Here is a 26,690-nt window from a genome sequence, read left to right on the forward strand (position 1 = left end):
TCTTTGACCATTTATCAACTGGAGAATGGTTTGATTTCTTATAAATTAGGGTTCAGTTCTCTGTATATTTTGGAAATGAGACCTTTATCAGAACCTTTAACTGTAAAAATATTTTCCCAATTTGTTACTTCCCTTCTAATCTTGTTTGCATCTGTATTGTTTGTACAGAAACTTTTTAGTTTGATGTAATCAAAATCTTCTATGTTGTGATCAATAATGATCTCTAGTTCTCCTCTGGTCATAAATTCCTTCCTCCTCCACAGGTCTGAGAGGTAGATTATCCTCTGTTCCTCTAATCTATTTATGATCTCATTCTTTATTCCTAAATCATGGATCATTTTGATCTTATCTTGGTATATGGGCACACATTAACTTTAAATAAGAAAGAAAGAAATTTGTCAAAAAGGTAAATTTCTGTGTATTCATGCCTAATCTTAAGAGCTTATGTAAACATTTTTTCTCTTTCTATCCTCCCCCCATTACTTGCACAATTTTTCTTTTTTTGTTAAATCCAAACGTAATTTGAAATGAGGTAGGTAATTTCTATGCATTCCCACCTTAGTCTTTTTTTTTGGTGACTGGCCAAGAGTTGCGCCAATTTGAAAACAAAAGTCCAAATGGAGCTGATGATGCACATTCAGAGGGCGTAGGTCAACTCGAACCAATGCTTTTCAGTTGGCAATTTTCTCAATCTCATCCAAATCATCCGTGTCCAATCTGTCAATCTTCTTATCTGCAAAGGAATTCAGCCAGACACAATCAAAACAGGAGCACCTGGACAGTCTCTATTTCAGCTACTGCTGCAACATGAGCACAACCCTCAAACTTCTGCTTTACCTCAAAGGAATATCCAACTACTGACAAAGAGGGCTCCCCTTCCTCATTTGACTCATGAAACCTTAATGTAACCGAGCGCAGCATCGAGCACCACCTGCCACCCTGGACACTCTTGTGTGAGGGCTTTGGCCCTCCAACACAACAGTGGACTCCTCTCTTCCCTCCCCCTTCCCTGGTTCTCTAACAACAAGGGGGGAGATGACAGAGGAGAGATCCCAGACTCTGCCAGGAGCCCTGGCCGTCCCCACTTCACTGCCCCAGAGGGCAAACGCTCTGAGACACTCACTGAAATGCTCTTGGATTCTGTTGAGAATGTTCATGCTGTGCTTGCTGTCCACCATGTTCACGGCCAGGCCCCGCTTGCCAAAGCGCCCCGTGCGCCCAATCCGATGAAGGTATGTCTCGTTGTCTGGATTCCCATCCTTGTCCACTGGCAGGTCAAAGTTGATAACCACAGACACTTGTTCAACATCGATACCTGCAGGGCAGGAAGATGGCAAAGCTGACAAAAAGTGCTGACAGCCACAGTCTCATCTGGCAAACTTAGTGCTAGCAGCTGGTACCCACAAAACAAGGCAAAGGCCCAAGGGCCATAAAACAGTATACGCTGAATGGATCAGATTCACTCAAGATGATTCTCTCCTTGGAGGGAGTCAAAGCTTTTTCCCAGGGAGTTCCAGATCAACCTGCCTGATGCTAGTCATTTGTCACATTGGCCCACAAGCTGAAGCTATGTAAACAAAAAGCAGCAAATAGGAGGCAGAACCCTGGATGGCAGGGCTGAAGAAATTCTCTCCTCCTACAGCTTAACATCAGGAGAGCTCCACAATGTCCAAGAACAGAAAATTCCTAGAGGATCATCTAGCTGCTGACTGCGGACAAACCACCAGGAGGCAGACCATCTGAAGGCTCAGGAGTCATGTTGGTCACCCAGAGGGGGAGGACCACGTGGCTCACACATGGAGGGGCAATCCATCTCCAGCAGACCACTTCTGCAAAGGCACAGGGAGCTGCTGACTGGGGCTCTGCGAAAACCCAAACAAGCCCCCCCCTAGTCTTTCCTAGGTCCCCAGGCCTCCTTGCTGGGCAGCCTCTTCTCACCTCGAGCACACACGTTGGTGGTCACCAACACTTTTTCCTTGCCCTCTCGGAAACGCTCAATCACTGCAGCTCTCTGTTCCACCATCATTTCACCACTCAGGAGGGCCACCTGGTGGCCTTCTTTGGACAGTTCAGCTGCCAGCCAACCAGCTGTTTTGCGGGTCTGAAGTGAAAAGAATTTTTTTAAATGGAAACACCTGCAAAAAAAATTAAGACACCTGCAAAAAATGGCTTTATCTCGTTGAAATAAATGAAGGCTCTAATTCTGAAAGCAACTAAGAGACGCAATTATTAAAATGCCTCTGTAGTGTCTCAGTAATAATTTGAAAGAATCTAGTATTTTGGAGGTTTTTTTTAGTAACTACAAAAAAGATAAACCACACATGCTTTAATTTTCCCCAGTTTTTCTTTACAACAATGATAAACTCTAGAAATAATCTCCTTGGTATAATAATCAGAAATCCTTTTTTTTTTTTTTTTTTTTTTAGTAAATGAAAGAATTTCTGGCTGAAAAAGCAATGGCTAAGCTGACAACACACAAGTGGAATTTTACCTACTTGATGTTATAGCTGGATGCTACTCACATGACAGAAGATCATGGCTTGAGCAATAGTGATGGCCCCATAGAGATTACAAAGGGCTTGAAACTTCCCTCTGCACACGCAGCGCCAGCCCCCTTCCTCCTCGCCCTCCGGGACCGCCGGGAGCTCACCTGGGGTCAGAAGCAAAGCCGGTCTGGCCGGGGTTTCTCGGGGGGGGGGGGGGGGGGGGGAGGGGGAGGGGGAAGGGAGGGAACTACGAGGCCGCGGAGGATGACCCACGGTGCTTCACAGAGCCGGAGGCGGGGAAGGAACAGAAGGCGGGCCACGCCCCCGGAGGCCGGCTGGCCACGCCCCCGGAGGCCGGCTGGCCACGCCCCTGGAGGCCTGCAGGCCACGCTCCAGGAGGCCCGCTGGCCACGCCCTGGGCCCCCGCAATGCTGAGGCGGCGCGCGCCGCAGGCTCTTTAAGCGGGCGGGCGCTGCTGGGGAGGGCGCATTCGCCGCGGAACGTCCTGGAGCTCCGCAGCCTTGCGCTCGGCGGGGAGGCTCTGGGGCAGGCAGCACGCGCGCTGGAAAAAGAACCTCTTTAGGGGCTAGACCGAAGCCGGGCCGGGAGATGCCTTGGGGGTGGCTCGGCACGCCGCCGGGACCGGAGCCCGCTCATCCCCCGGGGCTCGGCCGGACCTCGGAGCTGGTGAGGATGGGGGCGTGGGAGGGAGCGAAGCCGAGCCAAAGGGGCGGGGCCGCGCAGGCGCCTTAAAGCTTCCCCTCGCAGCGCGCGCTCTCCCTCCCTGCCCGCTCGCCTTCTCCTGGCCGCGGCGCCATTGCGAATGTGTCCGTGCCCCGCGCCGGTCCCCGCTGCGTCTGCCTGCCGCGCCCCACGCCCTCGAGACCATGGCCACCGACTCGTGGGCCCTGGCGGTGGACGAGCAGGAGGCGGCGGCCGAGTCGGTGAGTGACCGCGCCTGGCGCGAAGAGGCCGGGCTAGGAAGGGAGGCGACAGGCCCTGGGCAGGGTGGGCGGCTTCTGGCAGCGCGTGCAGTCCACGCCGCGCTCCGGCGCCCGGCGCGGCGGGCGTGCCTCGGCTTTCGGGCGGTTCGGGGCCCCGCCTTTGGCCGGTCCCGTTCCGGGGGGGCCGTGTGGCCCATTCAGCCCCAGTTTCCTGTCGTGGGAAACGACTGGCCACGAAGAGGCCCGGGCCGCGGGGAGCGCCAGCCTGGCCAGGCTTCCCTTGCTCGGCCCTCGGGCAGCCTCCGCTGCTCTCGCTTGCATACCGCGGGGGCGCCCCCTCTGCGCCCCCGGCGTCGGCCACTTCGCGGAGGCCCCAGGGCGCCGCCGCCTCCCTGGGCGCCGGGCCGCGGCGAGTCCTCCCCGGAGAGAAGCGCGCCTCTCCACGCCCGTTAGCGAAGATGGGAGAGGAGAGCTGCCGCGGCCGGGGCTGCTGTGCCTTTGTCTAACCGGGGACCGCCGGCCGTGCCTGCGTGACCTCGGACCGGCCGTCCTGCTGCGGATGCACCTTCGGGGAGACCCAACGGAGCGCGGGACCGGGGCTTTGTCGCGGCTTAGAGACAAAGCGGGGCCCCTCCCGAGGGCAGTGGGAGAAATGGCATAAAGCGGCCGCCGGCGCAGTGATGCGGACGGAACCCGCGCTGAAGGCAACTGGGTGGCGATGGAACGTGAGGCGCCCGAGACCTCCGGAAGAAGGGCTGCAGGGGAGGGCGGAGCGCGGCTTTGAGGAGGGTGCTCCTAGAGGACTGAGGGGGCCGCGACGTGGGAGGGCGGCCTGGGCAAGGACACCGCCTCTGTCCTCTGAGTCCAGGGGCGGGATGGAGATCGGGCCAGCCGCAGGTGGGGCTGCCGTGGGGGGCCCGGCCTGTTCGTGTGACGATCTTACCTGGCCGCCCCCACTCTGACTGGGGCTAAAGGCCAGAATGTTCTAGGAGGGGAAACTCTCGGGGTGATGGCCTTAAACTGAAACAGTGGTTATTGATGAGCACTCTGCGCCAATCAGGGCCCAAATTGTAACCAGGTGGGGCTTGGGCCCACCTATTGTTGGCCAGTCAACGAGAGTCAGAGGGGATCGGGATTTAAGGCTTGGTCCTAGCCCGCAAACCCCAAGAGACCTGGTGAAATCACCTGCTGGCGCTCTGCCCTAAGGAATGAATGCAGCGGGGCGTATGTTCATGTAAGTCGCCGAAGTGGTTGGTTTTAGGTTTTCAGGTTCGTTTTCGGGGGGTTCTAGCAGGGAGTTGGGGGAAGGACTGACTGAGCACTCGCTGCAGCGGGAGATCTGCGCTCCTGAGGCGGACCGGCCGCTTCCCCCTCTCACCTCCTCAGCCAACGTCCCTCGGTTCCAGGCAGAATCGGCATCAGTGCCACTTGAAGCTCTTTCTTATCTTCACCTGTAGTCATCTCCCCACCCCAGTCCCCCAAACACATCCTGTTTGGTGTGTTTTACTTGGTGTTTGTTTTTAATTTAATTATGTGTTTGCGTCTCCCGGAGGTACAAACTTTCATTTTTGTCGTTTTTGTCTTTGTATCTCCTAGGGTGGCACGGTTCTGGGCACCTAGGGGGGAGCCTGAGAAAAGCTTGTTTAGAAACGAATGGGGATATGAAAAAGCCCTGCAAAAGTCACTTTTCCCCCTCCAAAACTTATATAAACTCGTAGCTGACCGTCAGCTGTAAGAAAGTAACTTAATGCAGTACCTACAGCTGGGGATTTGGGAGTTGCCCGTCTAATGATGCTGCAGGAGGTAATTTGCAAAATTGATTCCCTCCCTTAAGACTCCTTTTTGAATCTTTTATTCAAGCTGTGAAGTGAATCTTTAGCTTTTGTGTCTTGTGTGGTCCTGTAATAATATCCAAGCTCCACGTGGTCTGTAGAGCTGTTTCTTCAGTTGAAAGAAGAGTTTTGTCAGATTTATCTACTTGAGACTTGCCTTTCCAGTGCGGACTATTTCTGGTGCTTAAAAGGTAATGAGGTTGTTTGTGTAAACATTGAAGAAGGCATCGTTCTCTAAACCATGATGTTTGGTGTTTGTGCTATGAGCACCTGACTTTTTATAGTGGCCCTTTTCGTGGCCCAGAAGGATTATCAGAAATAGTCATGATACCTAACTGCCTTCTGAATTAGTACAGTATCGTGATACAGTTTTGACCAGTTAGTTTTCTGATAGCAAGGTTTAACATAATGGTTTATAGTTCAGTTGCAGGGCTAACTATCTGAAAGTTGGGCAGGCTAGTTTTTCAAACTAGTAGCAACAATGTTGCTGACTTTTGTATCTTAGACATTTGAGTCATTGTTTCGACCCCGAGGAAGTTTTATTGAGAAGTCTGAAAGCGAATGTTGACATCTATATGTTTTTCTGCTTTGTTGAAAGACAGATGCATGATTCTACACAAAATGTGGGGACTCAGTGTCCTTGATAAATATTTAAGGCAACTAGAAATGGGCCCAGAATTTTGTTCTAGAATGAGTGCCTGGGAGTTTAAAGAAGTTTTTGACCCTCCCCTTAATGATGCCCAACATTCATTCTTTTTGTTTATTTTGAGAAGCTAGTTTTTTTTTTTCCTTGAAGGAATTGAGGTTAAGTGACTTGCCCAGGGTCACACTGCCAGGAAGTGTTAAGTGTCTCAGGTCATATCAGAACTCAGAGCACCAGCCCTGAAGTCAGGAAGACCTATCTACTTCACCACCCAGCTGCCCCAGAACCTAGATTTCTAACAGATTCTAGGTGTGCTAAACCACTAAACATTTCTGAATTGATGAACTGTGAAAAAGACCCATGATTATTTCATTTCCTCATTCTTTGAATGATTGGGGGTGTGGGGATTAGTAGTTCATAAATTTGTGAATGAACTAATGTCTGCTTTAGTTTTAGACTACATTCTCGAAATATTTACAGGCTAAAAAAGATCTGTGCCCTGGGATATTTTTACTTCCTTGTTTATTGTTTAGTAAGATGTATTTGATATCCAAGAAACCAGTTCTGTTCTAGTTCATAATTGGTCTTAGATATGTCATTGATATTGGTAAAGAAAGGAAGTTAAAGAAAGCTGTTCAATTTTTCCATTTTGTTATTGTTTTAGTGAGCACATGGTTTAAATGAATGAGCCATTCTTCCTTTTCTGATTGTGCTTTCTATTATAAAGTCCTCCATAATTAAATGCATGTTGTCCCATCCCCCCCTTTTTTTCCACTCCTCTTTTCTTCTTCCCTTCTCCTTCCCCTTTTACTATTAGCACAGAAACTTTTAAGTTGCTCTTTTCAGCATGGGCCAATTGACTCTTTTGGCTGTCTGATCTTCTACCCCTCCTAAGGAGCTCATCATGCTGGCATCACACACATTAGCCCTATTTGGGAGCTTAATTGATCCATCAGCCTGTTTTTCATGTAGACACGGAATCTGCTAAATTGCCTTAATTCTGCTTATTTTGATAATGTGGGATTTAGAGAGAGACCTTGAGGTTAAAATAATTAATTCAACCCTCTCATTTTGCAGATGAGGAAGCTGAGAGTTAGGGAGGTTAGAGCGCTTTGCCCAAAGTCACACAAGTAAGTAGTGTTTAAATCTTTCCTTGGACAACAAATCCATTGCCTTTTCCATTACTACAGGGTGGCAGTGCTTAATGACTGTGAATGATGCATACATCAAACTTTATTAAAAAAAAAAAAAAAAAAAAAGTACAAGGCCCGAGAATTCAACTTGCTCAAACACCATTTGCCCACATAGTTTCATTCTAAATAGAGCCTCTGGAAACTACTTTGTATATACTTTGTGTTTACTTATTTGTTCTGCTGTTTTCTTCCCATGGAATGTAAACTGTTTGAAGACAGGAACTTTTTTCCTTATGTTTTCTTTGTATCCTTAGGGCTTTAGCACAGTACCTGGGAAATAAGTGCTTAATAATTGTTAAATCAGTTACTCAAACAATTATTCAGGATCTACTATGTACTTAGCACACAAAAAGAAGGAAGAGATAGCATCTGCTGACAAGGAGCTTAATCTAATGGGAGAGACAACAAATAATACAGATATATACAAACTATGTACAGGGAAACAGGAAATCGGTAACAGAGGGAAGCCCTGGCATTAAGCATGGCTGGGAAAGGTTTTCTGTAAAAGACTGGTTTTAGCTGGAGCTTGAAGGAAGCCAGCCAGGGAAGCTTTCATTTGGCTACTCCTTGTGATTGTTAATGCTTTCCTCAATCTACAGTCACCATTAAATTTTACCCATTAGAGCCTCCCTTTGTGGAACCAGCAGTGTAAATGTCCTGTCATCTCTCAATTTTAATCCTTCTCTGGGAGGAGGTTTATTTCTGTAAAATCATTTTACTCTGTGAGCAGGTTTCTTGGGAGGCTTCTGGAGCCTCCAGGCAGAGTGAAGGTAGAACCTAGGATCCTCTTCTTCCTGAATCCTAGCTCTGAATCTTCTCCAGCTTCCCTGAAGTTCTCTTGGGAAGTCTTGTCCTTCCCCAATCCAGACTCTTCTTTTTAGACTGCCTCCCGGGACATTGAGTTTGGAAGGCAGCCTTGGTGGCTGTGGCTCCTTAAATCCTCCCAGAGAATGGGCTTGTGGGAACTCCTTACTGACCAATGAGCAAGCTCCTTTTCTGAAGTCTAAAGGTATAAACACCTTTTAAAGGTTTGAACTAAAAGTGTGAACTCTGAGCTAGAGAATTGTTTAGACAATTCTCTTTTTAGAGTTACACCTAGTAATCTAACATCTCCCCCTTTCTTTTGATTTAGAACATAGGGTGGTCATGACCTTCAAACAAATCCATCAATATGGAGGTATTACACATAATTACATAAACACATAGTAACATAACACATGCTAGAAGTGATGTAACAAATGACATGATCAAATAATCATAAATTGAGAATTTATATATGTCCATAACTCCAATGTCCATTAGTTCATGTATCAGAAACCCAATAATTCCTACTAGTTTTAAAGTCCTACAATAGTCTCATCTTGTGTTAGGAAATCTTTAACAATCTCCTTTTTAGCCATGCTCTTTCAGTGTCAGATGTTTCTTAGATCTTCTCCTTTGTTTTGAGGTTTTTCTATTTTTCTGTCTCTCTCCAGGTACTTATTGCCACCCATCTGTTTCCTTCTGTCTGTTAAAATACAAGCAAACCCTCTCTCCCAGGCAGTTAACCTATCTAATTTCCTCCTATTTACCACTTTCTAAATGCTTTACAGGGCAAATGATACAACAATCGGAACTGTAGTAACTGATGTTCCTCCAATATAAAACGGACAAGATACAATTTGTGCAAAAATGTCTAAACAGATGATCCGTGGTGCTGAAATAATGCACATACTGTCCAGGGGTCCAGAGGTGAAGTTGATGGGTTTACCACGGGTTACAAAGCCTTCTCTGCATATCATGCAGCATATTTACGTGCTTTCTACTTGTCTCTTCCAGTCTGATGACACAGACATGGTTTAAGTCCTTGCAGTATTCATTGTAGTCCAGGACATAGCAAATGAACAATTTTCTCATAATCATCAAAGTTGTCAATATCTTTAATGCCATCATCATAATGGATGTCATTCTTTGTGTTATGGTCCTTGTCATCTTGCCCATAACCATCATCAGCCTCTTTGGGGTTGTCAGCATCACTATCACCATCAACATAATTAGCATTATATTCATTACTATCTTTATCATCCTGATCCTTGAACTTACAATTGCCCCAGATATCAAAAGCATCCTCATGATGCTTGTTAATCATTGTCAGAGATGACTTCATCACTGATGTCACAACCATTATCTTTACTCTTGTCTTCTTTTTTTATCACCTTCAGCCTTCTGAGATGAAGGTGCGATTGTGAAAAAGATAAAGGAATCTCCCAATTCTTCTAATTGTCCTCGAACAGTTTGGGCTGGGAAAGGAAACTCAATAAATTTTTCATTAGAACTATATTCATATGTACTGCTATTGGTATAACTTGAAGATAGTATGACCAGATCTTGGGTCAGAAGGAATTGTGAAAGTGCTGCTCCTTTGTATGTTCTCTGGCTTCTTGATTTACTCTCTCTTCTGTTCTTCTTTCTCTCCCATTTCCAAAAATTCACCAGGTGTTAGTTTCAGCATGGCTTTCATCTTTCAGATTGAGAAAGTAATGATGGAGGTAACCACTAGGTGTTCCTCCCCCCCTCCCAGGAACTGGACTTGAATGTTTTGCTAGGTAGGATCTCAGTCAGGAACACACCTGGAACCTATACTCTGAGCAGAGAATTCTTTAGACAACCTGAGTTAGCACCTGGTAATCTAGCAGTGAAGACTGACAGATATAAGATTTTATGCAAACAGACATTCTTTGTGTGCTTCACAGGTCACCCTAGTGAGCTTCAGTTTATTCATCTACAAGATGGGAGTTAAAATAACTGCCTCACATGCCTGCTAAGATTCTTGGGAGGGAAACACATTGCAAATCATAAAGTACTAAATAAATTCAAACTGTTTAAGCACCCAAACATTTACCAGGCTCTGTGTGTGCTAAGAAGTAGGAATACAAAAAGCAGTAGAAACCAGTTCCTACCTTCATGGACTTCAGGGGCCAAAATAAATAGGAAACAGCAGAGGGGAAGGACTAGAATTAAGATGGACTGGAGAAGGATTCCAGTAAAAGATGAGATTTTAGTTGTCTTGAGGAAAGTAGAGGAGGCATGAGGGATAGCCAGAAAAAATGGCTGGAGCCAAGAATAATCAGATCTTGATCTTGATAACCCCAAATCATGAATCAAGAGTGTTTTCTGGCCTTTCCATGAATAAGGGCTCACAGTGACCAGGAATGAAGAGTAGTAACTGTAGGATGTTAATCACGCTTTTAAACAGTACTGAAACCAGGCCTGAGCCCAGTAAACCCATAAGCCCTAGTTTTTTTGCCCACTGACGCTCCTTCCAGTTTTTCATGTCATTTTGAGATTCATTGGAGAAAATCTAAATAGGTTTGAGATGTTTAGGTGACATTTTTCCACTATGCAAAGTATAGGTAGTATGTTTCTGAAGGTTTTTAGAGGTGGTTTGTGATTAATGTCCTAGGGTAGGAGATTAGTTCAGAATGTGGAAAAACTCACAAAGGCATTCTCATAGCCAAAAGAAGCCCTTTATTTCATGAAAGTTACTCTCACTAATCAAAGGGGTTCTCTGAGGGGATGAGAGGGAAAAGGCACTACTTAAATTAGAGGCAGAGGGGAAGCAAACTGCTCTTAGGGGGAGACTGGGCTCACATGGGTGCTCTAGTCCTGCTTAGGAGGATAAGTTCCTCAACCACAAGGTCCTTGAAACTAAGAAATGCTCATTGTGTCCAAATGTAAGATAGCAGTTCGGAGCTCTGAATGACAAACCAGACATCTTGAAGGATAGCTTGGTGTGGAATAAAGATAGCGGGCTCAACTCCCTTTCTTTCACATATATTCTCTAAGGTTATGCCACAGCACTCCCAGTAGCTACATTACTAAGGCCTGGAGGTTTCCTGAAAAGTATTGGGGTTTCTACTACATCATTCCCAAAGGCTGTACCACATCAGTTTGTAATTTGTGTTTTCACTGCTGGTATGGCAAATGACAGGTGTAGCTTATCCTGTGTATCTTTGACTCCGAGATGCCTGGAGCATCCACAGGTTTGTGACTTGGTCTTGGGACTTGAACCCAGTTTTTCTGATGTTCAGATCAACTTCTATGCACTTAAAACTGCCGCCTCACCCAAGAGTGTGTGACTGACGAACAGAATCAACCAGGTTCATCAGTCATGAAGCAAACATGGAAACGGGTACTCTGAACACAAGAGAAAAATCTGGCCTTCGACCCCAAAATCTAGACTCAAAGGTACTGTAAAAAGTAAGAGATTATTCCTGTCTCTGGCCTCCCTGGTGAGGCTCTTAGGGTTGGAAGTCTGTTTGGATAATTTGCCTGAAACTTTTGCTTTTTATTTTCCACTTAGTTGAGCAACTTGCATCTCAAGGAAGAGAAAATCAAGCCAGATGCCAACGGTGAGTAGTTAGTAACCATCAGCCAATGTAAAAATTGATGTTTTTCCTTGGAGATTTGTGATTTCAATTTGAATCAGATCAAAAAAGGGGGGGGGGGAGGGATGGGAAAGAAAACAAAATGGAAACAAACAAACAACAAAAAGAGTGAAAATGTTATATTATGATCCATACTCAGTTCCCACAGTCCTCTCTCTGGGTGTAGATAGCTCTCTTCATCACAAGATCATTAGAATTAGCCTTAATCATCTTTGAACAAACTTTTGCTCCATTTGCCAGTATCTTATCTTTACGATCATATAAAACTCATGTTAGCTCTTTTAATTTGTTATGAATGTGGCCATTTGGTGTGGCCAAAATAGCCAGAGTATAGCTATTAAAGGTATAATACCATTAGATAACTCTGAAACTAAATCTATCATTGTATTTAAATGACCAAATATGTTAGGTGCTTTTAAATAACATCTGTTTTCTTTCTGATACAGATATTGTCAAAGCTGATGAGAATGCAGGGAAGACCGATGAAGAAGAAAAAGGTAATTTTGCCATTTTTATAGCCAGGAGAAGTTAGATTGTGGTAATTAAGTTTTTTCCCCCTCCTCCCCTCCAATAGTATTTTATTTTTTCGAATACACAAAGATAGTTTTCAACATTCCTTGGGAAGGAAGAGGGTACAAGGCAATTGGGGTTAAGTGACTTGCCTAAGGTCACACAGCTAGGAAGTGTTAAGTGTCTGAGGCCAAATTTAAGCTAGTCTTCCTGACTCCAGTGCCTATGCTCTTATCTTCTGTGCTATTCCCACAGCTCACAGCTGCCCCCAACATTTACTTATAAAAGTAAGTGTTCCAAATGTTTTCTCTCCATTCCTTACCTCTTCTTCCAATAGAGCTAGTCATCCTTTTAAACATTTTCACATTTGTCATGTTGTGCAAGAAAAATCAGACCAAAAGGAGGGGAAAAATCATGAGAGAAAAAGGAAACAAAGGTGAAAATATTATGCTTTGATCCACATTCAGTCTCTGTAATTCTCTCTGTTGCAGATGGTATTTTGAATCCCAGGTCTGTTGGAACTCTCTTGGATCAATTCATTGGGAATTAAGTTCTAAACAAATCAAATTGGCTATGCTTCAAAGCTGCTTTTTTAAAAATAAGAACTTAGAATCTTTTTATTCAGAATAGACTGAGTGCTTACTCTTAGGCCAGGTGGATGGTACAGAGGATAAAGGGCTGGGCTTAGAATCAGAAAGTCTAATCTTTGTGAGTTCAAATTTAGCCTCAGACACTTCCTTGCTGTGTCTGACTTTGGACAAATCACTTCACCTAGTCTGCCCCAGTTTCCTTATCTGTCAAATCAGCTGGAGAAGAGAAGAGGAACCACTTCAGTGTCTTTGCCAAGAAAAATAAAAAGTGAGACATGACTTGAAATGATTGAGCAAAGACCCTGTGGAGAAGTGAGTGGAATATGATACTTGCTCTCAGACAGCTTGTTCCACAGGACTGGCAGCACAAAATCCTAAGTTCCTGAAGTAATCTAGAGATGAAATCCATCTGTCTAGCAGGCTTCCAAGTAATGGTCAGTCAGCTAATGCGTGCATTGTCAAGATGCTAGGTAAAAATTGCAAGGTGTCAGTTTTGCCCATTAGTTTGCTTTTTTTTTGGGGGGGGCACCTTCTGTGCAAAACTTGATCCTTTTCATAGTTTGGTTAATAGGTTGGATGCCAAAGTGAGAAATGGAAAATGTTGACTCTGAATCTTAAGGAGGACAGATCCTGGGCCAGACTGGGGAGGGCTGCCCACCCCCTGGATGGTGAGGGAGTGGGTTGCTAGGTGAGCAGTTTGATTGTAGCCAGTGTCCTCCCACTTGTAGAAGACCGAGCAGCTCAGTCTTTGCTAAACAAGCTGATTAGAAGCAACCTTGTGGACAACACCAATCAAGTGGAGGTTCTGCAGAGGGATCCGAATTCTCCCCTCTATTCAGTAAAGTCTTTCGAAGAACTTCGGCTGTAAGTATCACTTGTCTTGTTTCCATCCTCACCCCCAGGAAGAATTTATGCATTTGAGAAGTCAGAATGGGATTTGGACAGAAAAGAGCTAATTGGGGAGATGAGCCCTGCCTCAGTCCCAGGCTTGATGTGAGGGACTCCTTATATAAAGCTTTCAGTGCTCTAGGAACGGATAAAGGAGTTACCGCATCCAGATGTGTTTTTTATTGTTGGACATAGCAATGATATCCTGGAATTCACGAGCTTCAGCCTAAAAGACTAATTTTTAAAATTAAAATCACAAACAATCCTTGTTGGAGGGAGGTTTTGGCTGCAGTTATACAATCTGTTTCCTGAACATATGCAGGGATTGTTTCTCTTGACTCGTCGCTACCTCCTTGCCTGGGATTTCTGACAGTGTCCAACAGTGTTACCCTCTGCTTAGTAAATCCCAGGTTCTGGAGTTTATCCTTTTTCTTGATCAAATGCAAACATCTATGTGACATTCTGTGTCTTCCCTAACCTGGCCCCCTTCCCTAACCTGGCCCCTCCTGGCTTCTTTGTTCTTCCTTTCGCTAGACAGGATCTCCCAGGTGGAGTCTGGCTCCTCCTTTTCCTGCCTGTGTCTTTCTGGTCCATGGTTGGCCTGTTACTTCCCCTGAACACTTGGAAGCTTGTAGGAAATAGTTTTGTGGCCCTGTCCTTTCAGATGGAGGACACAAGCTATACTTGGAGAGGAAAAATTTTTGTGTTTGTGAACCTGAGGTTGCTGGTAAAATGTGCTCTTAGCTTGTTGAATTACAAGTAAGATATAGGGAGAAAATCTTTAGGGGAAAAAAATACATACTTCCTAAATTTAGATTTGGTTTTGGTTAACAGTACTAACCACCTAGCAAGACTAGCTAAAAGAGCAGTCTCATGTGGTATTGTGAATTTGGCTGCCCACGTTTATTTTTTTCCTTTTTCTTTTTCCTTTTCCTTTTTTCTTTTCCTTGACATATTGCGAGTAACAACTACCTGCTTTGAAATCAAAGATCAAAACAACATTTTTGTTATTGTGAAAGAAAATCATGATTTGCATTTTAGCCTGATTATTAGTATACAGGCATTTTTGCTTTGAGAAAAAGAATTCATTACTACTGCTAATCAGAGTACTCTATCCCAAGCAATTACGAATATACATTTTAAAGTAATTAGGAAACAAGATGAAATTTTAGAGTATAGAACTATAAGCATATAGTGTGTTCAGAATTTTGCTAGCGCATAAAAAATTTTTTTAATGGATCTAATTTTGATAACTAAGGTTTTAAAATTTGTTATTCTAACATATTTAGGAGTTGAAAAATTTTTTTAATGTCACATATTTTTGAACCATATAACTTAATTAAATTGACTTTAATCTCTGAAGATTAGAAAAACATAATGTAATTTTATTTATTTTTTTTCCCAGCATAAAATATAGCTTTCGCTCCATAATATTTGTCAGGTACTGAAGAAAATTACTTTTAGGCTGTTGGAGCTCAGGAAGAGATTTTTGACTACCTTTTCTTTCCCCCGTCCAATCCTGTGCTGTAGTTTAAAGTGGGCAGAAGGCCTATGATATCAAGGAGTGGCTACTAGAGCCCCAGGAATCTGCCAAGGGTCTCACTCTTACCTTTACTCTGTTCATTTTGATCAAAGGTGAACAAAGCTATTGTTTTCTTAAATAAATTAAACAAAGATAATTCTAATCTTAATTTGGTTATCATAGACAAGAATAAATCTTTCTGAGAATTAAGATCCTCCCTCAAATTATCTGCTCTCTAAGACATAAGTCTTTTCAGCTGACAACTAAGCTTCAAACTAGGTCATTATCATTATATTTCTTAATTTTTTACAACCCAATTTGGGTCTTAGTGTTATATGGTTCCTCATTCTAACCTACATCTGATTAAGTGTCTGAAAGAATAATCAAAGCTATAATAGTATTTTAAAACCTAAATAATATTTTTATGATGAAAAATCACTTCACTTTAAATATTTGTTCTTTTTAAAAATTTCCTGCTGCAAATTACATCATTCCTGTGACTTTCAAAAAAAAAAAAAAAAACCCCAAAAACTCAACATCCAGGCTTGGCCTGATTTGTGGGTGATTGGAAATCTATTTGTTGTCTTTAAAAAGTTATCTTGGACTTTCTAAGTTTGAAAAAAAGTGTTGAAGTTGAAGGTGCTTGTGTTACAGGTCAATGTCCCAGAGAAATCTTTGGCTATAGTACTAGGAACCACTCCTTGCTGGATGGAAGTAGAACAAGAAGATGTTTGATTATCACTTAAGGTATTGTGATTTGGGTTAATGTCTCATTTTCATTATATTTCTTCCAGGAAACCACAGCTTCTGCAAGGTGTCTATGCTATGGGCTTTAACCGGCCATCTAAGATACAAGAGAATGCACTACCTATGATGCTGGCTGAACCGTATGTATCTGGACAGTTTATTCCTTTTATGATGTAGTTTTAATTTTTTTCCAATTACAGGCTATTTTCAGTGGTGGTATTTAGCTTAAATCATTTTTAAGACTATAGTATCATTATGAATATTCCTCCAATAATATCTGAGACTTTAAGATGTCTTTGCCATAAAGTATTTTTAATAATTTTATTAACCTGAATTTTTTAACTTCTACTTTTATCAAAACTATTAATGAAATGAAGAAATCTATTAAAGAGGACTAGCTAGAGCATGATATAGGAATCTTTGATCTCCGTGTTAGAGATGCAAATATTGATCTAAAAAGCTGAGGAGGCATCTCTCCATGTTGTCTCCTAGAAAGGTTAAAAATGTAAAAAACTGCAATGACAGTCCAAAACATTGTTGAAGAAAGCTTTCTTAAATTTATAATAATGGGCAGCAGTAATTTACCAAGCAGAACCCAGCATGGAATGTGACCAGATACCCAAGCTCTGACATTGTTAAATCATGGAAGAAAATTGGTATCCAGAAGGAGTCTGGAAACTCTTGAGCCTGGGGCTGCCTTGGGCCACAGAAATATGGGAGAAATAGTACTGTAATATAAGCAGAGGCAAAAAGCACAGGCCAGATGATCTAACTAGCAGAAATCGGTGTACTTGAGATGAAACAGAATTTTTTTTTTTTTTTAATATATATAGCTTTTTATTTGCAAGATATATGCATGGGTAATTTTTCAGCATTGACTCTTGCAAAACCTTCTCTTCCAACTTTTCCCCTTCTTCCCTCTACCCCCTCCCCAGGATGGCAGGTAGATCAATATATGAAACAGAAATATTTGAAATGATTCTTGGAAGAAAAATCAAAACTCCCACTTCTGTTTAGGTGTATTTGAAATTATCCAGTCTTTTCAAATATAAACCCTATATTGGCTATCACTAGATATTTCATAAGTGCGCAGAGTTAACAAAAGAAAAGAGGTAGAAAATAAATATCAGTATGAAGAATAGACAAGCTTGAGACTTGGTGAACTACACTAATAAAGTGACAGAATTGATTTTAAAACAGAATTTCATCAATATGCTATTTACAAGAAACACATTTAATCCAGAAATATTTGAGCCTGTTTAAAAGGAGTGTTAAAATTTTAAAGTATATCAATTTTAAAGCCAAAGTTAGGACTTCAGGCAGACTTGAAAAGGGGGCATAGAGCCAAGGTATTTTTGTCCAGTTCATTTGTTTTAGCTTTGATAACTATTAAGAGTTTATGCCAGATTTTATTTCTCATTTTCTCTGATTATTTGTCTAAGTTTATAAGAAAAAAACAAGTTAAAAAATGTAGTTTTGCTACAGAGTTGGTGTTTGAATTATCTTCACCTCAATCCTTGAACTTAGGCTGTTTAGACATTTTTAAAAACAAAATTGATTTTCAAAATTGATTTTTGAGATTGCTACTCTGTATTGATGCAGCCCCCAGAATCTCATCGCCCAGTCTCAGTCTGGTACTGGTAAAACAGCTGCCTTTGTCCTGGCTATGCTCAGCCAAGTGGAACCAGTGAACAAATATCCCCAGGTGAGGATATGGTGGGTGAGGATTCCCTGATTGGTGCACCATTGGAGAACAGATGACATTTAGTGTATGAAAAGCTATTGAGTCTTTGGAGGGAGGGGGAAGCTTTTTACCTGAATCTCAAGCCCTTCAAGTAGACTTGAGCAATTCTTTGCCCCTGAGCTTTTGATATGTTAGAAAAACCATAATTATAGCTCTTATACCTATTGCTATGTCTGCCTCTGAAAAGAGATATCAAAACAGCAGTGAAAAGCCACTTTAGGAATGTTGCTCAAGTCAGGGCGCCTGTGTAGAAGTGCCATAACACTGAGGTTGTGTGCTTACTATGATACAGTCAAAAGGCTGTTGTGAGTGGTATTGTAGTTAAAAGATGAGGTGGAGGATTTGTTCCTTGCCCTCCATTGCACTTGTTGGATCCCAACAGAAAAGTAAAAACTCCTTTGTCCCTATATGCCTTAGTTCCTGAAAACAAATGTTTTCAGTGCTGCTGCTTTGTAGGACATTGTAGGAGGCTTCTTTACTAAATGGCTATTCTGAAATATCCAGAAAGACATCATGTCTTGTATTCTGTGCTTTTCAGTGTTTGTGCCTCTCACCGACATATGAGCTCGCACTTCAGACGGGAAAGGTGATTGAACAGATGGGCAAATTTTATCCGGAACTTAAGCTGGCTTATGCTGTTCGAGGCAACAAATGTGAGTCACTTTTAAAGACTAGTAGAGGATAGTGGTGGTGGTAGTGGGGGATTGAAGGACAATTGCACATAGATGCTGGTGAAATGTGGAGAATCTATAAGACTCACAGATATCAGTCTTGAAGAGATGCTATCAGTTTGAAGCAATTTAGACTGTGGGTGAAAGGAATCAAATACTAGGAAATCCTCTGGAAGGGAACATTCCCTGGAACATCCAAATTGTCAGTAACTTGAGGCAATGCTTTTTCAGTGGAGTAGGAATTGATGTAATTAAAGCCAGACCAAGAGTCTTGCTAGATCTTAATTTCTTTTGGGCAAGTATATTAGAAGGTTCTATGGGTAGAGATTGTCATCTAAAAAATATTATTTGAAAAAAGCTGGGAATCTTGACCTGAAATGATACTTAATTCAATCCCTCTCCTTAGTTTTGACAGTTGCAGGAAGAACTCATTGGCTCATTGGGCTACAAAACATAATCACACTACAGATGTGAACTTTACATAGAATCTGGGTGGAACTAGTCAGAAAATAGTATTGAGGAAGGTAGAAGCTTGAGCTAGTTCCAGAAGGTTGACTAGGGTTGGTCAGAGTAGGCAGGACAGGGAGGTATTTTGGGTCAAAGAAATGACAATGAGAGGATCATAGGCATGAGGAAAGAAACATCATGATCACATACAGTGGGCAAGTGCGGAAAATGATTTTAAATGATTTTTAAATCATTTTCGATGACCAAAAGCAATCTCATGGAGAACATATTTTTGTTTTAACAGTGGAAAGAGGCCAGAAGATCAGTGAGCAGATTGTGATTGGTACTCCCGGCACTGTCCTGGATTGGTGCTCCAAGCTGAAATTCATCGATCCCAAGAAGATCAAGGTGTTTGTTCTCGATGAAGCTGACGTAATGATAGCCACCCAAGGCCATCAGGATCAGAGTATACGAATCCAAAGGTATGGGGGCCTTGTTGGGGTAGGGGTAGGGACAGGGACAGGGAATCTTCTTACAGGAAACTGGCTCTATTCCAAAACTGCCTTCTTTCCACAAAGCCCTAAAAGCTGAAGAATTTGCTGAATCAAACAGGACATTTCTTAAGAAGAGGCCAGAGTAGTTCCCTGCTTGGCTTTAAGATAGGAATGCAATTTGCAAGCTATGGTTATGTTATCTGTTGGGGGGGGAAAAGTGACAGAATGTTTTAAAACTCTTGACACTTGGTCTTTGTCATGTTAGCTTTAGGATTGCCATCAGAATACTTACATTATAACTACAGGGATTTGTTTATTTGTTAGGCCCACTTAAATATCATCATTTCATCTATTTGATTATTTGTTCCCTTCCTAGCAACTTAGTCCCCTGTAGCTAACAGCACAAGGTTGCCTATTTTGTCAGTCCTCTGGAGCATGTACCATAGCAGGAGGAACAGAAAGAACCCTTCTCAGGTTGATCAAGGGGAGACCAAAGAGTTCTGATGGCAACAGTTTGACCATACTTTGAAGAAAGGGGGTGGGGAGCTTTGTGATTTGAAATCAGTTGACTATCATCTTGTGTTTAACAGAGTAAGAGTAGTTCTGATTTGATCACTAGCCAGGTAGATGATCTTCAAGGTGGGGGGAGGGGGGATGATCTGGGATCATTTCTTCATTGATAATGGGAAAAACTTTTTCCAACTGTTAGCTGATAGACGATGTTTGCTGGAGAGATGCATACGCACAACAGGTGGTGATCTTTAGCCTGCAGGGAGCTGTCCATGGTGACGCTTTCCATGGAGGGCAAAAATAAGTCATGTATCACATTTGAATTTTTTTCCCTACAATTTTATTGGTGCTGTTTTCCCACTGTTATTATTTCTGAAATCATAACAGTGGGTATCTATCTCTGTTTCATGCCCTAGTTTGCTGATGCTGCTCAGGCAGAGCTCTGGGTCCAACATAAGGCAATGTAGATAATTTCCATTTGATGGCTTTTATAAAAATGAAATGTGCAATTCTTGTGGGCATTATAGATACTGTTCTTCTGGTTTTGCTTTCTTCTCCATAAGTTCTCACAAGTATATTCTTATATTTCTTTGAATTCTTGGCATATCATTTTGCGTGCAGCAATATTCCATCAAGTTCATAGAAAAAAAAAAACAACTTATTCAGCCATCCTTTCATAGATATCCAGCTTTGTTTGCAATTTTTTTTTTTTAATATGACCTTTTTGGAAAATATGCCCAGCAATGTTGGTTCAAAAGATATGAACATCATGACTTTTATCATATAATTACATATTGTTTTCTAAAATGATTGGAACAATTCTTCACTTCACCAACAATATATTTGTGTCTGTTATCCCAAAACCTTCTACCACTAAACGTTTCCATCTTTCATTAGTTTATCAGTTTGTTAGGTGTAAGATATGTTAATTTATTTGAAAGTAGAGACTGAATTATTATTATTGCACATTTATAAAGGAAACCCAGATAGAAAATAAGTGACTTGTCCAAGTCCTAGTTAATTATTTAATTATTGGTTAAATTTAGGAGTAAGATTCATATTCTTTCCTGACGTCCAAGTTGTGTTTTCTGTGTCTGAGACTTGAATATTGCTCACAAATTTTCCTTTTGACCTGCTGCTAAAAAACTAATACCTAGAGGGTTTTCTCTTACTCTGGCTTGTTGCATGCTTTTTAATACAGGCTAGAAATGAAGTGTGTGTGTGTTGATAGAAGGTAGGGAGTGGATATGTCTTCAATCCCTAGAACTGTTCATTAATATGTGAAAGTACATTCTGTAACTTTCCAGTTCAAAATTCTGATTTGTGTATTTGGCCTTTCTTTTTAGGATGCTTCCTAAGGATTGTCAAATGCTGCTTTTCTCTGCCACCTTTGAGGAGTCTGTGTGGAAATTTGCACGAAAAGTTGTTCCAGACCCAAATATCATCAAACTGAAACGAGAGGAAGAGACATTGGACACCATTAAACAGTATTATGTGATGTGCAATAACCGGGATGAGAAATTCCAGGCGCTTTGTAATCTCTATGGGGCCATCACCATTGCACAAGCCATGATCTTCTGTCATGTGAGTAGCACTCAGCAGGGCGAGGCTGTAACACCAAATTGGAAAAAAAGTATGTCCTCTCCCTTTCAGATAAATTCATTTTAGTTACTAAGTAAGTGTTGGCTGATGATAGGAAGAAAGAAAAGTTACAGGAGATATTGGTCTTCTCCCAGCAATATCATTGATTTGGAAAAGGGGTGATGTATTTTGGACAAATGCCGAAAAACGGAACTTGACAGGTTTTCATTATTAAAAATACTTTAGACTAATTAAAAAGCATCTTCTTTTGAAGTTCTTATCTCATTGATGTGGTTATCCCATTCATCAGTGTAGCAGAAGCCAACCCTACCTTCAAGCTACGTGGTTCTTAGTTAGATTTCCTATTAGTGCACAAAAGAAGATCCACCCAATGTACTGAAGGCCTTTTCTAGCTTTTTCATTATATTCTTGGGGAAAGGGTCTTAAATGCCCCAGTGAAAACATTTTTTGAAAAATCTTAATAGTTCAGAAACTTCACTCATTTATTTGATTCAAGCATGAAGTCTTCTTCATTTAATAACTTATTGATTGAAATCACTTTCTAGTACCTTCATTTAAAAAAAAATTCTTTTCACTTCAGACCCGCAAAACAGCTGGTTGGCTGGCAGCTGAACTGTCCAAAGAAGGCCACCAGGTGGCCCTCCTGAGTGGTGAAATGATGGTGGAACAGAGAGCTGCAGTGATTGAGCGTTTCCGAGAGGGCAAGGAAAAAGTGTTGGTGACCACCAACGTGTGTGCTCGAGGTGAGAAGAGGCTGCCCAGCAAGGAGGCCTGGGGACCTAGGAAAGACTGGGGGGGGCTTGTTTGGGTTTTCGCAGAGCCCCAGTCAGCAGCTCCCTGTGCCTTTGCAGAAGTGGTCTGCTGGAGATGGATTGCCCCTCCATGTGTGAGCCACGTGGTCCTCCCCCTCTGGGTGACCAACATGACTCCTGAGCCTTCAGATGGTCTGCCTCCTGGTGGTTTGTCCACAGTCAGCAGCTAGATGATCCTCTAGGAATTTTCTGTTCTTGGACATTGTGGAGCTCTCCTGATGTTAAGCTGTAGGAGGAGAGAATTTCTTCAGCCCTGCCATCCAGGGTTCTGCCTCCTATTTGCTGCTTTTTGTTTACATAGCTTCAGCTTGTGGGCCAATGTGACAAATGACTAGCATCAGGCAGGTTGATCTGGAACTCCCTGGGAAAAAGCTTTGACTCCCTCCAAGGAGAGAATCATCTTGAGTGAATCTGATCCATTCAGCGTATACTGTTTTATGGCCCTTGGGCCTTTGCCTTGTTTTGTGGGTACCAGCTGCTAGCACTAAGTTTGCCAGATGAGACTGTGGCTGTCAGCACTTTTTGTCAGCTTTGCCATCTTCCTGCCCTGCAGGTATCGATGTTGAACAAGTGTCTGTGGTTATCAACTTTGACCTGCCAGTGGACAAGGATGGGAATCCAGACAACGAGACATACCTTCATCGGATTGGGCGCACGGGGCGCTTTGGCAAGCGGGGCCTGGCCGTGAACATGGTGGACAGCAAGCACAGCATGAACATTCTCAACAGAATCCAAGAGCATTTCAGTGAGTGTCTCAGAGCGTTTGCCCTCTGGGGCAGTGAAGTGGGGACGGCCAGGGCTCCTGGCAGAGTCTGGGATCTCTCCTCTGTCATCTCCCCCCTTGTTGTTAGAGAACCAGGGAAGGGGGAGGGAAGAGAGGAGTCCACTGTTGTGTTGGAGGGCCAAAGCCCTCACACAAGAGTGTCCAGGGTGGCAGGTGGTGCTCGATGCTGCGCTCGGTTACATTAAGGTTTCATGAGTCAAATGAGGAAGGGGAGCCCTCTTTGTCAGTAGTTGGATATTCCTTTGAGGTAAAGCAGAAGTTTGAGGGTTGTGCTCATGTTGCAGCAGTAGCTGAAATAGAGACTGTCCAGGTGCTCCTGTTTTGATTGTGTCTGGCTGAATTCCTTTGCAGATAAGAAGATTGACAGATTGGACACGGATGATTTGGATGAGATTGAGAAAATTGCCAACTGAAAAGCATTGGTTCGAGTTGACCTACGCCCTCTGAATGTGCATCATCAGCTCCATTTAGACTTTTGTTTTCAAATTGGCGCAACTCTTGGCCAGTCACCAAAAAAAAAGACTAAGGCGGAATGCATAGAAATTACCTACCTCATTTCAAATTATGTTCGGATTTAACAACAACAACAAAAAAATTGGGCAAATAATGGGGGGAGGTAGAAAAATGTTTACATAAGCTTTTATGACTAGGTATTAATGGACGGAAATTAACTTTTGAACAAATCAATTTGCAACACAAGCAAAAGAAGAAACCAATGTGTTCCCATCTTAAGACTCTTCTTAGTGAACTATTATATCTGGATCATTTGGCTTCCATGTGGTTCTGGTCTCTTACCCAGATTAAGTCAAGAATATCCCAGGGTGCCAACTTGTCTGCAGCAAAATGTGTAAAGGGACAGAGCCGAGGTGAAGACACAGCTTAGATGGGCCTGTTGGACAGCTTCAAAGCCAAAAAGGATTGGGAAGAGATCCCACGCTGGGATGGAGCAGCTCTTTCCTTCCTGCCATCCACAGCAGGAAAAAATTGTTTGGTGATGAAAACAATACACGAGATATGTAAAGGAACTAAACCTAGGGTGGGGTTTGACTTCTGATGTTCCCAGTATCAATTCAATAACTTTATCATTATGGAATCATAGTGACTCTACTCCAGTGCCAGGTTAGTTTCACAGCAAGGTCCCCAAAATATTGAGGATCTATGGGAAATGTGACATGGAACTGGTGATAGATGATCTTAGGACTGGGGTTCTCCACTGGAAGCATTGAAGGCAGCAGGTCTCTGCCTCTGTGACTTGAGGCCCTAGAAAAGGGACATAGCAGCAGGAGGTCATCTTCACCATAGAAGTTTTGAGTGCTACATGCCTTCATTGTCCTGGCAGTGTGGCCATATTCTTTCAGTGAAAATCATGTAAGCTTTGGGACATCATTTGAGGTCCCTGGTAATTGTACTGAAGAAAGGTTTCTACCATCTGTAGCAATAGAAATGGCTGGGCCATCATGTACAGCAAGGGATTAAGTATTCATTCCCCCCATAAGGACTGCCACTTGCTTCCCCAACTCTGTCTTGTCTCCTGCATTCTGTCTGCTACCTGCTTCGAAGCTTCTCTCCATAATACCCAGCTGGAAGACCTGGAAATGTGGGGCAATAAGAAGGCCCAACAGCAAGATTTATGAGGCTGCTGAACCTGCTCTCTTACCCCAGTATAGGATGGGCCCAGTCAACCTAATTTCTGTAAGGCCCTAAGAAGAAGAAGTGACTGGCCACCTGGGGAAAAAACAGCCCAGACTTTTCCTGGACCGTGGGGTCCCACAATTTCCACCACTAGAAAACAGCTCCAACAACCCATTGTGGTATTCAGAGCAGTCCTGTGGGAAGAGGTCATCAGCACCTCCTTGTGTCTCATTGTTTTTGCCAGCATGGCATGGCTTGTAGAATGTGTAGTCTGGTTCCCAGAATGTGTTGGCTCCTGTGGGGAAATGGCTTGGGTGATGGAGCCTTGCTCTTCTCCAGTCTTCCTTGCACACCCCTTGCAATAGGAGAGCCTGACAGAACTTTGGGGCTGAGTGTCAGCTCCTTGTTTTCAGCTCCCTAGAGTTTAGCTGCACAGTAGGGGGACTGGAGGATATCTGGGGAAATTGCTGAAGCTATGGAACCTCTTTGAACTGCTTCTGGCATCTGTGGCTTTCAACATTGGGGGTAGATTGTGGCCTCTGGATGGACGCTGCCGGTTCTGTCTTCTGATCTGTTTTAGTTGCCCTCTCTGAATCTTTTATGAATTTCTGCTTCCCTTGGTTTCCAATCTTTCCTCTTCAGGTTTTCCCACACCTTGGGAAAGCTTGACTTTTTCCTTTCCTTGGGTGAAATTAAGGGATTATGCCTCCTTTAGTGGGCTGGGGTGGGGGAGGAACAAAAGAGCTGTAATTTGTTTTGACTTAAATGTTACCTGGGAAAAGGGGAGATCAAGCCAACTCCTCATTGAATTAGTCACAGTTCTCCAATAGATTTCAGAATTGACTGGAGAAACAAGGCCTTCTGAAAGAAAGACTGAAGGCTCCTGGTCTCTGCTTTTAGGAAGGCCCACGTGAGAAAGGGAAGCCCCTGCCACCCCATCTGTCTGTCTGGATGCCCTTTTTGTCCTGGCAATGTTTCCCCAGACTCTGAAAAGAAATTGAACAGCTCCATTACTTTAGATAAAAGTTGTTTATAAAATGTGATCTCCAGAGGTGTGGATGTATCGCCCCCAGGTTTCCCCCATTGTCAGCTCCTCATGTTAAACTGCAGGGCTTTGCTGAAGCCGAGGGGAGGAAAAGTTTGGGACTATCTCTGGGAAAACCTGTGGCATAAGGCAGTGTGCAACATTAAAGAATCCCTTAGATTATTTCCTGGGTCCTTTGGCAAGGAGAGAAGCTTTGGTATTTCCTAGCTCACAGTAGTGAGTTGGAATAGTTTGTTTCTTTTTGGGGAAGAGGCATCTTGGGCCCTTTCAGCAGAATGGCTGATTTGTGCTGGGAGTTTTAATGAAATAGAAAATGGGAAATGGGATAATCAGTGTAAAAAAAAAAAATTGTCAACTTGACGGTCATATATTATTTGGTAAAAAGTGCTTCGTTGTAGTTTCCACTTTCCAATTATGTTAAGAATTGAACCAATTATGAACATCTTGTCACTAAATTATTTGTGATCTAGTTTTCTAATAGTGAAACTGAGTCAGTATTGAGTGTTTTGATCACCTTTTATGGTTGTCTGCTGTTCTTCACATTGGTGAATTAGGGATGGGGGATGCAAGGAAGGATATGTTATTCATGCTTTGAGGATCTGTTGAAAGACATCTGCATCCTATGAAAAAACTACCTAAGAACATTTTTCCCTGCCTTGAGTTTGAGTGTTCTTTTCCTTTTTCCCAGCCCATTCATCCCCTGGCTACAACCTTTTGCTGTGTGGTCTGTTTCATTTCTCACATTTTTGTAGGTACTTGATCATTCCTGGGTTTGGATTCACCCTGACACAGCTATTGTATGCAAGTCCAGGTGCTGGGCATTTAGACAAATAATAAAATAAGGCAGGATCAGGTGGTGACTTGTAGGAGGAAGGGTACAGGACAACTCAATTACCATTTTAGTCACAGTATTGGCCACATCTCTAAAGTGAATTTCCATGGGATCATTGTATTGACAGCATGAAAACTGCTTAGAATTCACTTTTACAGATGAGAAACTGGCCACAGACGGGACCACAAGAAAGTCATGTGGCTGTAGTCACATGTGCAGGAAATAGTCTCTTTGGAAAATGTGTGGGTGGAGATGGGAGGGGAAGAAGATCATTTGAGATTTCTTTAAGCCAGGTGTAAAAAAGAAAAGTGTGACCAATGTTTGGAACTACATGA

At 42.9% G+C, this 26,690-nt stretch overlaps 2 protein-coding genes across 8 annotated transcripts; one reads left to right on the forward strand and one right to left on the reverse strand.

Moving 5' to 3' along the window:
- Positions 1-491: 491 nt before the first annotated feature.
- Positions 492-2,684, reverse strand: LOC141554243 (ATP-dependent RNA helicase DDX19A-like). Its single transcript, XM_074285963.1, has 4 exons — positions 2,523-2,684; positions 1,939-2,101; positions 1,124-1,315; positions 492-733 (listed from the first exon to the last, which is right to left on the reverse strand). Exons 1-4 carry the CDS (start codon positions 2,535-2,537, stop codon positions 672-674), a joined length of 432 nt encoding a protein of 143 aa, XP_074142064.1. The 5' UTR covers positions 2,538-2,684; the 3' UTR covers positions 492-671.
- Positions 2,685-2,971: 287 nt separating this feature from the next.
- On the forward strand, positions 2,972-26,183 carry LOC141554242 (ATP-dependent RNA helicase DDX19B). 7 transcript variants are annotated; one of them, XM_074285957.1, is made up of 13 exons: positions 3,011-3,173; positions 11,169-11,325; positions 11,441-11,489; positions 11,972-12,022; positions 13,354-13,489; positions 15,830-15,922; positions 17,385-17,487; positions 18,065-18,179; positions 18,949-19,126; positions 20,995-21,232; positions 21,831-21,993; positions 22,616-22,807; positions 23,198-26,183. In XM_074285957.1, the coding sequence occupies exons 2-13, from the start codon at positions 11,260-11,262 to the stop codon at positions 23,257-23,259; spliced, it is 1,446 nt and encodes a 481-aa protein (XP_074142058.1). In that variant the 5' UTR covers positions 3,011-3,173; positions 11,169-11,259; the 3' UTR covers positions 23,260-26,183. The 7 variants fall into 7 exon arrangements, with proteins under 7 accessions (XP_074142057.1, XP_074142058.1, XP_074142061.1 ...); XM_074285959.1 differs by lacking the exon at positions 3,011-3,173 and adding an exon at positions 3,268-3,430; XM_074285958.1 differs by lacking the exon at positions 3,011-3,173 and adding an exon at positions 4,649-4,664.
- The last annotated feature ends 507 nt before the right edge of the window (positions 26,184-26,690 follow it).

Source organism: Sminthopsis crassicaudata, chromosome 2, assembly GCF_048593235.1.
Source record: "Sminthopsis crassicaudata isolate SCR6 chromosome 2, ASM4859323v1, whole genome shotgun sequence".
NCBI lineage: Eukaryota > Metazoa > Chordata > Mammalia > Dasyuromorphia > Dasyuridae > Sminthopsis > Sminthopsis crassicaudata.

What these genes read in the sequence shown, in the direction of transcription:
- LOC141554243 (XM_074285963.1), bottom strand. An exon ending in CACCAACGTGTGTGCTCGAG is followed by an intron (nt 1,316 to 1,938) that starts GTGAGAAGAGGC and finishes CCTGCCCTGCAG; the next exon opens with GTATCGATGTTGAACAAGTG. An exon ending in CAGAATCCAAGAGCATTTCA is followed by an intron (nt 734 to 1,123) that starts GTGAGTGTCTCA and finishes ATTCCTTTGCAG; the next exon opens with ATAAGAAGATTGACAGATTG.
- LOC141554242 (XM_074285956.1), top strand. Translation starts at nt 3,096, where the DNA reads ATGCCTTGGGGGTGGCTCGGCACGCCGCCGGGACCGGAGCCCGCTCAT. An exon ending in AATCAAGCCAGATGCCAACG is followed by an intron (nt 11,490 to 11,971) that starts GTGAGTAGTTAG and finishes TTTCTGATACAG; the next exon opens with ATATTGTCAAAGCTGATGAG. An exon ending in CAGTGAACAAATATCCCCAG is followed by an intron (nt 17,488 to 18,064) that starts GTGAGGATATGG and finishes TGTGCTTTTCAG; the next exon opens with TGTTTGTGCCTCTCACCGAC.